A 13610-nucleotide genomic window follows, 5' to 3' on the forward strand; every position below is an offset into this window, starting at 1 on the left:
CATGAAACGACAATAGAAAAATGTGCACCAACTAGAAAAACACTTGGCAGACTGTTCCCACCTCAAGTGGAAGACATCCCCTCTCCCCCGCCATTGCAAAGACCCCCCCCCCTTACCCGCCCCTCCAACAGGATGACAGAGTCCGCTCCGGACCCCGCCCTCCCCGAGCCCTGCACCGCCCCCGCCCCCTAAGCTCGCCTTCCGAGTGGCTCCACCCCCTTCCGCTCCTCTCCCCACGGTTCCAGGGCCTGGGGTCAAATTGTCGGAGCAGGCTGATTTGCATAGCCCAATGGCTGCGCGTATGCAAATGAAGCGGGTGGTGGTTGGCTGAAGGTTAGCAAGATAACTCCGGCGAGCGGGGCCTTTGTCCTTCAGTGGCTGTGGGGCAGCTGCCGGTGGAACTGCGAGGGAGTGGGAGCGGGCGAGCGAGTGGGGCGGGAGGGACGGACGGACGGCGCTGCGGCGGCGGGCGCTGGAGGAGCCTGTGAGGGAGCGTAGAGAGCAGGCGCCCGAGCGCCCACAGTGGCAGGAGCAGCCCGTACGCCGCTCTCTCTCTGTGGGGGACCCGCAGTTGCAATATGACTTTGGAAGAATTCTCGGCTGGAGAGCAGAAGACCGAAAGGTAAGGCGGCCGGAGCCTCTCCCGGAACTCTTCTCGCCCACTGCGCGCACCCAGCGCGTCCAGGCTGTGCAAGGTTTGCCGGGGAGCGAGCGGTTAAAAGTTTGCAGAGCCACCTCCCGCCCGTCTCTTTTGGGGACCTTCTCAGAGGCTCCGGTGGACGGAAGGACCGTGCCCCCCCCCCACCCGGCCGAGCCCCTCCGGGCCTTGGTAAAGGGCAGAAGGGACCGTCCCTGCCCGTGCGGCTCCTGCGGCTGGCAGCCTGTGGCTGCGCCCAGCGCCGGGGACTGGCAGCGCCCTCGGGGGAGGGTGGCGGGGCTTTTCGCAGGCCTCCCGGCCTCTGGGCGTGCGAGGGGTCACGGGCCGGGGGTGGAGGCTTGGGGTTTGCAGAAAGCCGAGCGGCGCGGCGACGCACGAACGCGGGAGGGAGGGTCGCGGTGCCGGGTGAGGGGGCGGCAATGGACCCGAAGAGACTTGGGCTGACGGGACCCCCTTGCTCTCGCTCGCGTGTAGGATGGATAAGGTGGGGGATGCCCTCGAGGAAGTGCTCAGCAAAGCCCTGAGTCAGCGCACCATCACCGTCGGGGTGTATGAGGCGGCCAAGCTGCTCAACGTGTAAGTGGGGCCCTCGCGAGTCCCCCGTGACACCCCTTCCCGCCCCAGCCTGGGGGCGACTTCGCGGAGCGCCCCTCGCCCTGCAGCGCGGCTTCCTACGGCTTCCCATCCGCCCCGCGGCCGCCTGCCCCACCGGGGGAGCGAGCAGGCCGGGACGCGACCCCGGGGCCCCCGGGCGGGTGTTACGGGCGTCCACGCGGACGGGTGGTGTCTCCGCGCTCACCCGCCCCTCCCGCTGCCCTCAGCGACCCAGATAACGTGGTGCTGTGTCTGCTGGCGGCGGACGAGGACGACGACAGGGATGTGGCTCTGCAGATCCACTTCACCCTGATCCAGGCGTTCTGCTGCGAGAACGACATCAACATCCTGCGCGTCAGCAACCCGGGCCGACTGGCCGAGCTCCTGCTCCTGGAGCCGGACGCCAGCCCAGCAGCGAGCGAGGGCGCCGAGCAGCCCCCGGACCTGCACTGCGTCCTGGTGACGGTAAGCGAGAGGGGGCTGCGGGCCGGCCGGAGTTAGAGTCCTGGAGGGAAGCGAGCGAGGGCTGAGAGTCGCCTGACTGCAGATCTGGAGTGAGGGGGAGGGCAAGAGCGTGGCTGCCTTTGCCCCATTAGAGCGTGTGGCTGGACTTTCAGCCGAGATGTGCTGGTTTCATCATCAGGATTTTCTCTGGTACAGAACATGTCTAAGCACGTTGGAGGCTGCCAGCAGCGGAAGAGATCCTTGTGAGTCAGCACTGTCAGCCCAGCTACTCCCTACCTACATCTGCACTACCTCCCCCGTGACTAATTCCTTTAGTAGGGCAGATTAGATAAAGCCAAATAAATTCCTGGCTCACCCTCATTAAGGAGTCAGCTTCATTCTCCACCACTCAAAGTTAAAAATAGAAATGGTGTAGGAGACAGACCTTACTAATTCCCTAGAAATACATTAAGAGTATGGAGTAGGAATTTTTTCTTTGCAATCTTGCCTTTTTTTAATGAACCTCTTCCCCGATAAAAACCTTTGGTAGGTAGATAACTTGTATTTCCAGAGGTAAATATGATAGCTTTGTCTTTTACGTTTTACTACTTTTTGGCTTGTCTAGTTAAGTGGGAGCCCCATCATTTTGCTACTCCTGAAAATTACTACTCTGTCTCTTGGGAGGTTATCAGGTGGCAATTCTCCCTAACTGTTATGCAGCTCTCATCTCATTGTACACAGAGCATGGAAATATTTCTCAGAGCTGTTTCACTCAGGTCTCTTCCACAGGACAAACCTGTGAATGATACTCTCATGCAAAACTAAATAAGTGTGCAAACATATGTATATGTTTCGGAGAGTTGCATGTGTTCACACTTTGCAGAGTATGGTTTAGTGGAGAATTACCCTTATGATTTTTGCAGGAAAGCAACTACCCGAAGAAAGTTTGTTTTTTATGGTTGTAACTGGTCTCTGTGTCGCGCAAAGTATAGGATGTTCAAGTTGTCTTTCCCTCAACATGAGTGTCATTATTAGCAGATGCTAATTTTTTTTAAATAGTAAATTTATTTTTCTTAATTTGTTTCCAGAATCCACATTCATCACAGTGGAAGGATCCTGCCTTAAGTCAGCTTATTTGTTTTTGCCGGGAAAGTCGCTACATGGATCAGTGGGTTCCAGTGATTAATCTCCCTGAACGGTGATGGCATCTGAATGAAAATAACTGAACCAAATTGCACTGAAGTTTTGAAATACCTTTGTAGTTACTCAAGCAGTTACTCCCTACACTGATGCAAGGATTACAGAAACTGATGTCAAGGGGCTGAGTGAGTTCAACTACATGTTCCGGGGGCCGGAGCTAGATGACTTTGCAGATGGAAAGAGGTGAAAATGAAGAAGGAAGCTGTGTTGAAACAAATACAAGTCAAAAGGAACAAAAAATTACAAAGAACCAGGCAGGAAGGAAAACAAACTATGTATTAATTTAGGATGGTTGAGTTACATTTAAATAAACCAAATGTGCTTTGTTAAAGTTCAGATGTGCTGCAGCAGTTTGGGTATTTTTGGTTTATAATGCCCTCAAGTAAAAGAAAAGCGGAAAGGGTTAATCATATTTTAAAACCATATTTTATTGTATTTTGATGAGATGTTAAATTCTCAAAGTTTTATTATAAATTGTACTAAGTTATTTTATGACATGAAAAGTTATTTATGCTATAAATTTTTTGAAACACAATACCTACAATAAACTGATATGGAATAATTGCATCATTTCTTAATGTGTGCTTTTGTTTCTTTTAACTTGCAATGTATTTTAAACAAGTTTTTTTATATGGAAAAATTAAAACCCTTCTGAAATCATGTATCTAGTATATGTGTCCGTCTCTATGTAGATACATATCTGTGTGTTACGTATGTACATTTTTTCCACTTTTACACATTTGGGCTGGACATGGCATAATTATATTTCTTAGTCTTTATTTAACGGACATTTTACTGGCACCCTACTCTACACTATGTCCAAAAACCAAAGGTGATTTAAGAGGAGTTGGGGTTGCAGTTAGGGGAAAGTGTTCGAGATTACACTTGCAAAATCGGAATAATTACCGTTCAGTGATATTAATGTTATAGTAAGAAGAAATGCAAAATGCTAAGGAAGCAGAGAGGAGAAAGTGACCAAAGTTACCTGCAAGAACAGAGACGTTTTTACTGTGGAGAGGTCATCTTAATGTGGGTCTTAAAACTTGAGTTTCATCTCCCCAGCTAGAGAGGAAAAGGATGTTGCTGGCAGCGGCCCTGGTTTGTGCAAAGGTGTGGTTCCCTGAAAGGCCAAACCCGGTTCAGGGAACAAAGGGTGATTCTGTGTGCCTCTGGTGTGGAAGAGAAGGGAGAGATAAGGTGGAAAAAGGGGGTGGGGATTAGGCCCAGACTCTGAAGGGCATTCTGTGTCACCCTCAGGCTTTTGGGCTTCCTTCTGTAAACTCGGGATTCAGCAGAGGCCTTCAGACGGGGAGTGACGTGATCTGTGTCCTGGGAAGATAACACTGGGGCCCGTGACAGACAGGTTATGGGATAAGAGGCTGGAGGTAACGCCAATCAGGAAGTGACTGGATCCATCCAAGGCTGTGCAGTTTGCAGAACCATGTTTAAGGAACAAACAGGGAAGTGGCCTGGCAAAGAATTCCGGTGCCCTTATTCTCTCTAGAGCTGTATGTCTTCCAGCTGAACGTTTCTGCTCTGGTTTTGAGGGGTCTGGTTAGATTTGATGAGAGAGATGGAAGAAAAGAGCAAAAATGAAAGGTTTCAGCAGATCAATCACTTCTTAGTTGGAACAGTCACTTGATAATTAACTGCAACAGTCTCCTCTAGGTATAGCCAAAGAAAGCAAAAATGCTTACTGAGGAGAAGCCTAACATAGTTTTAGTCCACAGAATTTTTTTTTTTTTTTTTTTTTTTTTTGCCTATTTGGCAAATGGCACCCCCCACGGCTCCCCCGCCATCTGTCTCCCATCCTTGTCATGACTACATGTAATTAGGAAAAAGTAGAAGTCAGGAGAGAAAACCAAACTGACTAACAGTAACACAAAGCTCCAAGTTTCTGCATCTTAGGGACAACACAGGCCCATGAAGCCCTTCACCTCGCAATTAAGTTTCTGTTTTTCCACATCTGCTAGAAATGTGGGTTGTTAGGCCTTTTGAAAGCTCATTGTATTTTATTCAAGCTGGTGCCGGATCTAAAACGTAACTGGTACTTAATCTTTGTTTTACCAAAAGATGGAGAGCATGGAGTTTTGAGTAGAATGTTCTTCCCTTCCTACTAAGTGAGGATTTTCAATCCTCCTCCAAACAGTTGCTTGATTAAAGACGCTTGCGAAGCTGAGTGAATTAAACCTGGAGGTGCAGCAGCGCTGCTGGGCGTAAAGGCCAGGATTAGTCCCTCTGCATCGCATTCCCCTCATCTATAAAACGGAGGTAAAATGTTGCGGAATTGTTCCCTCATCTCCGAAACTAAAGGTAAGAGCTGATGTCTAGTTCATAATTGTGGCCCAGGATTTAGCGCACTTCTCAGCAGGCAGTAGGCATTGAAATAATATTTGTTGGCTCAATGAATGATTTAGAAACAGTGAATGCAATCAACCTGGCATATGATAGGTGCTCAATATAGTCTATTACTAAAATGCAGGTGAGAGCAGTCGGGAAACTAAAAACCATCGGACAGACTGCTGCCTTAAAACACAGTATAAATATATTTATTCTGAGAAAGGAGTTTCAAATCTCTGTTCTGAATTCATAGTGCTTAGAGATAGGAAGCGGTGGTGTCCATTCTTCAGATCGTTTTGTTTCGGGAAGATCCCAATAATTAATGCAAAACTGTTGTCTTGGGTTTTAAGTTTTAACCGTTGCTTTTCTTTCCTGACTGAACATTACACAAAGTTGACAAGGTATTGAAAAACCCAATCGTGAAACAGTTGAGTTAATTGTAAACAAGTGTGCGGTTACCTGGGCAACTTCTACCTCTAATTGATGTTAATATTCTTCAGTCTTGCCTTAAATGCTATTAAGCCTACTTATTGCAAGTAGGTGGAAATGTTACAACAGGAACAAAAGTCCCTTCATCTACCCAAGGTGTGTTGTATGTGGAAAATACCTATTTTTCCACTGGTAACTTCACCTCGGTGTTGTAAATACCATTGCCGCCTCCTTTTACAATTAAACCAAGGCCACCCTCAGTAAGTTAAACTTCTGTAATAAAAGGACTCATGAAGGAAACAAATCTCCTGTGATACATATATTATTTCCCAATTAAATAAAAAGGGTTATTTCTAGGAAAGACCATTTGTATACTGTGAACTGGAAGCATTTCCAAAACATCTTTTGAGATGCTTTACTGTAACCCTTGTGAAATCATTGTTTCCTCAATTTTCAACTATGTAAGTTAAATTTTATTCTTTGCCATGTGGTAAAAGGCTGCAAGCAGTGAGATGTGCTTCTTTCAAATGAACAAAACCCCTATGGCATGATTTAACACGGGGCCAGCATCCCTCAAATTGAATTGAAGCTTTTTTCTTTCTTTTTAAACAATCCTTAGAAAAAACATAAATTCTGTGAAAAGGTCATATTCATGAAGACCACCAAGAAATATTTAGCAAGTGCTTACTATGCGCAAGGAACCATACTGAAGTCTGAAAAAAATCAGGCACCTACTTGGCCTCAAGGAGCCCCAAGCAATGAGCCATGGACATCAGTAGATAGAAGCCAAAGCAAAAAGTGCCCAGTAACAGAAGAAAGTAACAGAAGAAAGGCCCAGAGAACTGCTAATGGGAGTTCAAATGGTAGAAATCTCTGGAGGGCATATGGGGATGGCATGGAGCAAAAGGTAGGAAGCTCTTTGATCAGACTTGAGCAGTGTATTTTGCAAGCTGCAGAAATTTATTGACTATCGAATATAATTCTGCTAGGCGCTGTAGAGATTACATAGATGCAGCCAATGGGAGCGTTTGTCCTTAAATTTATAATCAAATAAGAAAATCAAATCAGCACATTTATTCCTTTAACACTATTTACATAAAGGACGTCCCTGGCACTGTGTCAGGTCCTGGGGCTACAAAAGTGAACAAGCAAAGTCTCTGCCTTTAGCAGAGCAGTACGGGGTGGTAAGTGGTGATGTATTATATTCAAGGTGTATGTGTTCCTGGGGGGCAGGAAGCTTTGCCAGCTCAGTGAAACTTGAAGGATAAAGAGCTCTGCCAGGGTACAGTGAAGAACATTCATTCCAGAAAGGGGGACTGGAGCTCTGAATGTGTGAATTCAAGGCATGGTCGGGGCTAGCTTCTGGGGGGCAACCATAACACAGATAGGGTCCACTATGGGCTCCGCACTGTTCTAAGCTCTTTACAGTAACACGTTAGGATTCACAACAAGTCTGTGGAAGTAGGTACTGTTACTGCCATTTGGAAGTTGAAGAATCAGATACATAGAGAACTTAGCCTAGAGTCACACTGTTAGTACATAGCAACTCCAAGATGCAAACTGAGGCGACCCGGCTCTAGAATCCATGTTTTCCAATGATAGGTGATGGAGTGGGAAGGGTGGCAGGAGCCAGACCATGAAGGGCCCTACGAGTCAGCCTTTTTTGATTAGGTGATAGAGAATCACGTAGGGGGCTCCTGGCCGGGTCAGTCGGTCGAGCATCTGACTCTTGATCTCAGGGTCGTGAGTTTGAGCCCCATACTGGGCACAGAGATTACTTAATAAAAAAAAAATTTTTTTAAGCCATTTAAAAATAACTGTTACCACTGAGGGAAGACAGGGTGCTATCACTAGCATGAGAGTCAAGGAAAAGATGCTATGGCTCAAAGTCCTAACGCAAAAACTGGTAGTTAAGAGAAATTTGGCTTGCAAATGCTTAAAGAATTTTTTTAAATCTGTTGTCAACGTTTAAACATGGAGACATTTTTTAGAAAAATTCTGATTTCTATTGCTATACATGGCCACAAGTGGCTGGAGCTGAGAGGAGGCCTCTACACAAGGATTTCCTGTTTGCCACAGACCTCACCCCTCCCAGTTGTAAACTCAAGCCTACTGGACTCAGGCTTCCCGTCGTAATCCTTTTAAGCATGTGGGGTTCACTCTTCACCCCCCACAATGCACATCTCTCAGTCTGGGGCTCAGAATTTTCCTGCATAAAGTGAGTTGTTTGCAGTATCAGAATTTCTCAATCGTTCTGATAATAACAAAGACCTACGTTGTTTGTTAAAAACATAGCTTCGAGACCCTTCCCAGGAGCTTCAGATTAAGAGGGGCTGAGATAAGGCTCAGAATTTGTTTTCTAACAAGCACTTCAGGTAAATCGTGTCGTCAGTGAAGTCTGAGAAGCACTCTTGGCGTTCTTCCAGGTGAAATTCAGCAGAACTATTCTACAAATCTAGGGAAGGCGGAGGGAGACACTCTCGTTTGATCAGTTTCCAGCCGCCCCGATGCCAGCCCACTAGGAGCTGAGGAATACACATTTCTCTGCAAAGGCTGAAGAGATTTTTGGGGAAGAGATAATAACCAGCAATGCTTGCTACCTGTAGACAGAGTTAGTATTTACTAGTTTACTACAGCGTTTATTTCTCAAGTTACCAGAACGCCAAGAGGCAAAAGAGTCCACACGCAGAATGGCTCTCAGCATGGCCTTGAACTGGCCGAGCTGCAGCCCTGTTTGTTGGATGCTCGACACAGTGCTGGGCGCTTTGGGTAAGACAAGGAAGAACCCGATCGGCAAGATCAAAACAACGGCTCGTTGATGTACAAGGAGTACTGCTCAGTGTCAGGCACAGGTAGGAGCTCCGGAGGTGACTAGAGTTCCTATTTTTCTTATATCAGTGAGCACTTTCTGGCTTTGAACATAATTTCACATTTATTAATTTGATTCCTTAATAAAGAGGCTTAGAGAGGTCAAGACACCACCAGAGTCCCAGGGCAAGGAAGAAAAAGAATCAAGAGTTTTACTGTGAATTCAGTCCTCTGTATCCTGGAGCTGTCTCTCAAAGAGGCCAACCAGACAGCAGAGGTTAGCCTGGGGGAGGATGAAACTAATTGGATCTAATCTTTAACTTATCCAATAAGTGGGACAGAGCCTCAGGAAAACAGAAGGAGACAAAAACCAGGAGAGAATTCTAAGCATTGTTCTCTTTCATCTTGGAACCTCATTGTGGGAAAAGTGATTTGTGTGTCCCGAAGGTGCTTTTAGGCTAACACATTTTCTACAATTAAGTTTCTCAGAAAGAACTTACTATCTGAAGAAGCAGCAAACTTTTAGTATCACCACTTAACACCGGACTGTAATTGTATTACAATCATCAAAATAATCATTTCACAAGAAATGGCTCACCTGGAGAAGAACCTTCTGATTTCACATTGCTTCTTGGTGTAACTGTTAAGGACGGAGCTGGCAAAAATAAAGACCAAGAGTGTAGTAGTTAAGACCATGGGCTTTTAGAACCAGAAGGATCGGGGCTTGGATCCTTGGTCTCAGCTAGAACTTGGGAAAGTTAGTGTAACTTCTCTAAGCCTCAGTTATTTCTCCTATGAAATGGAAAAATAAGCAAGGCTTATTTCATTGGTTTGTTGTGAGGATTAAAGGAATTGTGTGTAGAAAACACTTAGGTCAGTTCCTAGAAGTACTCAATATATGTAACCTAATGACAATGGTATCTCCCATGAGTAATTTTCTATGTATGCATGCTACGTATGTGTTCTATGTAATCATTCTGTATTTGCAAATTAGAGGGAGATTTAAAGAAAAAAGAAAACCCCCCCAGTCAGCCACATAGCCCAGTGGCAGAGAATATGGAGAGACACCATCCAATTAGATTATGTTCATTTCGATGAAGCTAGTTTCTCCTCCATTTCTATTAATTTGGTTCTTTATTGCTTATTTGAATTATCAGAACGTTTTCTGTCTGAAATCAAAGGTTGAGCGCATATTGTGTGCCAAGCACTGTGCTAGAACTTTCTATATAAACATGATTATGATGCAGTTTCTACCTGCAGTCGAGTATAGGCAGCTGACACGTTTTCAAGTCGGTGCGGTGGTTGGGCAAGTTTGGGCATGCTGTGTGTGTGTGTGTGTGTGTGTGTGTGTGTGTATAGGATGGTGGTGGTGGTGAGGAAGCCTTCCAGGAAAGAGATGCTTGACCTGAGTCCTGAAGCATGCTTAGGAACTAGTCAGGGGAGAAGGGTGTGGCACATGAGAGACTCTTCAGTCTGTGGTATTTACTAGAGGATTAAGTGTTAAGGAAGGGAGTGGAGAAGTAGGCTGAGAAGGCAGACAGAGACCAGGTCATAGTCTTGTATGCTCTTCTAAAGAGCATGGACTTTGTCCATATCCAAGCATGGAGAGGATTCTGGGAGTTTTATGTAGAAAAGTAAAGTGGTTAAGTTGGAGTGTTCTGTGAGTCACTCTTCTCAGATGGGTTCAGTCGGTCAGGCCATAGCATGCTGGATGAGATTTGAAGGCAGTGTCACATAAGAGGACAGCTCTTCATTGTCGTCATCTGTCCGCCCCCCCCCCTTCCTTCTGTGAATCTTCTCTCTTATTAGCACTCCCCACCTCAGCCTCAAGGGTAGATTTGTAATACAGGCTTAGCCAATCCTTCTGGCTATGGTGATTGGTTTGGGGATAGATATGTGACTTCAACTGGGCCAATCAGAAAATGTCCTGGGACATTTCTGCTAGAGTAGAGAATCTCTTTCTGGTGCTGGCAAGCTGATAGATGTGTCCATGATTGCTAGCAGAAGGCTTGCCTCATAGAGAATAAAGCTATTCAAGAGGAAAGGTCAGAGTGGAACCTGAAAGCCGAGCTCCTGGATCCAGCTGTACCTGAGAGAGGCCCATGGATTTTCAGTAATGTGCCTTCGCAAGTTTCATTTGTGAGTAAAAGTAATATGGGCAACAGAGATGGAGGGATTTCTGGGATGTGAGATTTTCGGGGCCCAAACCAAGATAGCCCCAAGTAAATCGAGACAGTTGGTTACCTTAATGCCAGAGGTTGCCACATAGGCTGGAGACTAGATGGGAGGTTTTTGCAGTAGTTCAACCAAGGGATTATATGGGCCTGAATTCATAGTTGATGAGGAAAATCAGGGATTTGGAATTTCCCAAGTCTTTGGTAAATGAAATAGGCAAGAATGGGTGAGCAGATGTAAGGAACGAGGTGGGATTCTTCAATGCCTCTCCGGTTTCCAGCTATGGCAATTTAGAGACAATAGTGCTACCAATTAAATTTTAGGGAGGGGGATGGGTTTCAACACATCATGTTCCAAGTCCTTGTGTGCTGTTGAAATGTCCAATGGGATAGGTAAGTCTGATGCTTGGACAAAAAATGAGCCAGATGTATAGATTTGGGAATCTTTAGCATATACCCAGGAAGGATGGGTAAAGCAGGAAAAGGAGCAGTGGGCCTCAGGACCAAAACTTGGGATTGAGGGTGAGATTTTAGGGGGCAGACATATGAAAAGGAGACTGAGGAGGGAAAAAGAGTCTGATATCACAGAAGCCAGTGGTGCAGAATGGTGAGTTTATGAAAAAGAATGAGTCCAACAGGGTTCCTGGGAACAGAAAGTGAAATGCTCCATTGAATTTGGAAATTGGGGGTTTACTGGCCATTTTAGTGGGTGAAATCAGCTCTACTACAATGGTGGGAGTAAAAGCAAGATTGCAGCCAATTGAGAAGAAGGGAAGTGGGGAGAAGACAAGGAAGGCCGATCACTCTTTGGAAATCTTTAATAAAGGGAAGAAGATGGTAGGGGACTTAGGGGATAGCTGGAGGATTTGGACTTGAACCAGAGGTTGCTTCTCAACCTGTCCCTTTGATGGAAGATATCTGAACAGGTGTGATGGAGACATTTGAGAGTGGGAAGGTAGAAAATTTAAGAATTCAGGCCAAATGGCCCCAACATTTTGTTTGCTTGATGGAGAAGGCAGAATTATTTGCCTGATGGGAAGGAGATAAATAGGAGGTGGCAGCAGTGGGGGGGTGGGTTTGAGGAGGGTGATAATGGTTCAGAAAGAAGAAGGAGTTGGTGCACAGGTGGAACGAAAGTGTCGTGAGACACTTCTGGGGACTCAGCAGAGATTAGAAACACTACTTCTGGTTTCTCACCACTGGTTAATTCCCTTGTTCATTCTAATTATCTTTATGAAAACAAAGGTTCTAAAACAAAACGAGGGGCGCCTGGGTGGCACAGCGGTTAAGCGTCTGCCTTCGGCTCAGGGCGTGATCCCGGCGTTATGGGATCGAGCCCCACATCAGGCTCTTCTGCTATGAGCCTGCTTCTTCCTCTCCCACTCCCCCTGCTTGTGTTCCCTCTCTCGCTGGCTGTCTCTATCTCTGTCAAATAAATAAAATCTTTAAAAAAAAAATTCTTTAAAAAAAAAAATAAATAAATAAAATAAAACAAAACGAGACCCTGCTTACAAATCTCCCTTCCCTTGTCTGTATAATCATTGCAAACTCTTTGACTTGACCCAGACTTCTTTCCCGGCCTCATCTACATTCTCCTCCCCATACTTCTGTCACAAATATCTGTGTTGCTCTGATACCTTAGACTCCTTTAGAACCTGGTGCATTTGCATGCACTGTTTTCTTTGCTGAGAATCTACTGTCCCTGTCCTTTACTAACAGCTCCTACTCAGCCTTCAAGACCCAACTGATATGTTGCCTCCCCTGTGAGAACGTTTTTGACTTACAGCCCACTTCTTGATCTTTTTTTAAGAATTGAATTTAAATTCCAGCATAGTTAACATGCAGTGTTAAATTAGTTTCAGTTATACAATACACTGATTCAACAAATGCACACATCACCTGGTGCTTATCACAAGTGCCTTCTTTACTGCCCATCATCCATTTCACCCATCCCCCCACTTCCCCTCTGGTAACCATCAGTTCATTCTTTATAGTTAAGAGTCTGTTTCTCAGTTTGGCTCTTTCTCTTTTTTTCCCCTCTTTGTTCATTTGTTTTGTTACTTAAATTCCACATTTGAGTGAAATCATATGGTATTTGTCATTTGACTTATTTTGCTTAGGGTAATACTCTCTAGATCCATCCATGTTGTTGCAAATGGCAAGATATTTTTTTCTTTCTTTGCTTTCTTTTCTTTCTTTTCTTTTTCTTTCTTTTCTTTCTTTTTCTTCTTTCGAGGGGGATCTGGGGAGAGGGAAAGAAAGAGAATCTTAAGCAGGCTTCATGCACAGCATGGAGCCCGATGCAGGGCTTGAACTCACAACCCTGAGATTATGACCTGAGCTGAAATGTAGAGTCAGACATTTAGCCGACTGGGCCCCCCAGGTGCCTCAGGATTTCATTCTTTTTTATGGCTGAATAATATTCCATTGTATATCTATGCCACTTTTTCTTTATCCATTCATGTATTGGACACTTGGGCTACTTCCATAATTTGGCTACTGTAAATAATGCTATAAACATAGGGGTCTTTGTATCCCTTTGAATTAGTGTTTTTGTATGTTTTGGGTAAATACCCAGTAGCATTATTACGGGATCATAGGGTAGTTCTATTTTTAACTTTTTGAGGAAACTCCATACTATTTTCCACAGTGGCTGCACCAGTTTGTATTCCCACCAGCAGTGTACTAGGATTCCTTTTTTTTTTTTTTTTAAGATTTTATTTGTTTATGTGACAGAGAGACAGCGAGTGAGAGAGGGAACACAAGCAGAGGGAGTGGGAGAGGAAGAAGCAGGCTTCCAGCAGAGGAGCCTGATGTGGGGCTCGATCCCAGAACGCCAGGATCACACCCTGAGCCGAAGGCAGACGCTTAACGACTGAGCCACCCAGGCACCCCTAGGATTCTTTTTTTCTCCACATCTTTGCCAGCACTTGTTTCTTGTGTTTTTGATTTTAGCCATTCTG

General features: G+C 45.4%; 1 protein-coding gene across 2 annotated transcripts; it reads left to right on the forward strand.

The window, feature by feature from the left end:
* Positions 1-360: 360 nt before the first annotated feature.
* GADD45A (growth arrest and DNA damage inducible alpha) lies at positions 361-3556 on the forward strand. 2 transcript variants are annotated; one of them, XM_034653654.1, is made up of 4 exons: positions 361-622; positions 1133-1234; positions 1480-1717; positions 1913-2778. In XM_034653654.1, exons 1-4 carry the CDS (start codon positions 579-581, stop codon positions 1961-1963), a joined length of 435 nt encoding a protein of 144 aa, XP_034509545.1. In that variant the 5' UTR covers positions 361-578; the 3' UTR covers positions 1964-2778. The 2 variants fall into 2 exon arrangements, with proteins under 2 accessions (XP_034509545.1, XP_002921989.1); XM_002921943.4 differs by lacking the exon at positions 1913-2778 and adding an exon at positions 2785-3556 and having other exon boundaries at positions 363-622.
* The last annotated feature ends 10054 nt before the right edge of the window (positions 3557-13610 follow it).

Source organism: Ailuropoda melanoleuca, chromosome 2 (assembly GCF_002007445.2).
Source record: "Ailuropoda melanoleuca isolate Jingjing chromosome 2, ASM200744v2, whole genome shotgun sequence".
NCBI lineage: Eukaryota > Metazoa > Chordata > Mammalia > Carnivora > Ursidae > Ailuropoda > Ailuropoda melanoleuca.

Bases quoted from the DNA above. Each gene is read 5' to 3' on its own strand.
- GADD45A (XM_002921943.4), top strand. From the start codon at position 579: ATGACTTTGGAAGAATTCTCGGCTGGAGAGCAGAAGACCGAAAG. The intron at 623-1,132 runs GTAAGGCGGCCG...GCTCGCGTGTAG, and splicing joins GGAGAGCAGAAGACCGAAAG to GATGGATAAGGTGGGGGATG. The intron at 1,235-1,479 runs GTAAGTGGGGCC...CGCTGCCCTCAG, and splicing joins GCGGCCAAGCTGCTCAACGT to CGACCCAGATAACGTGGTGC.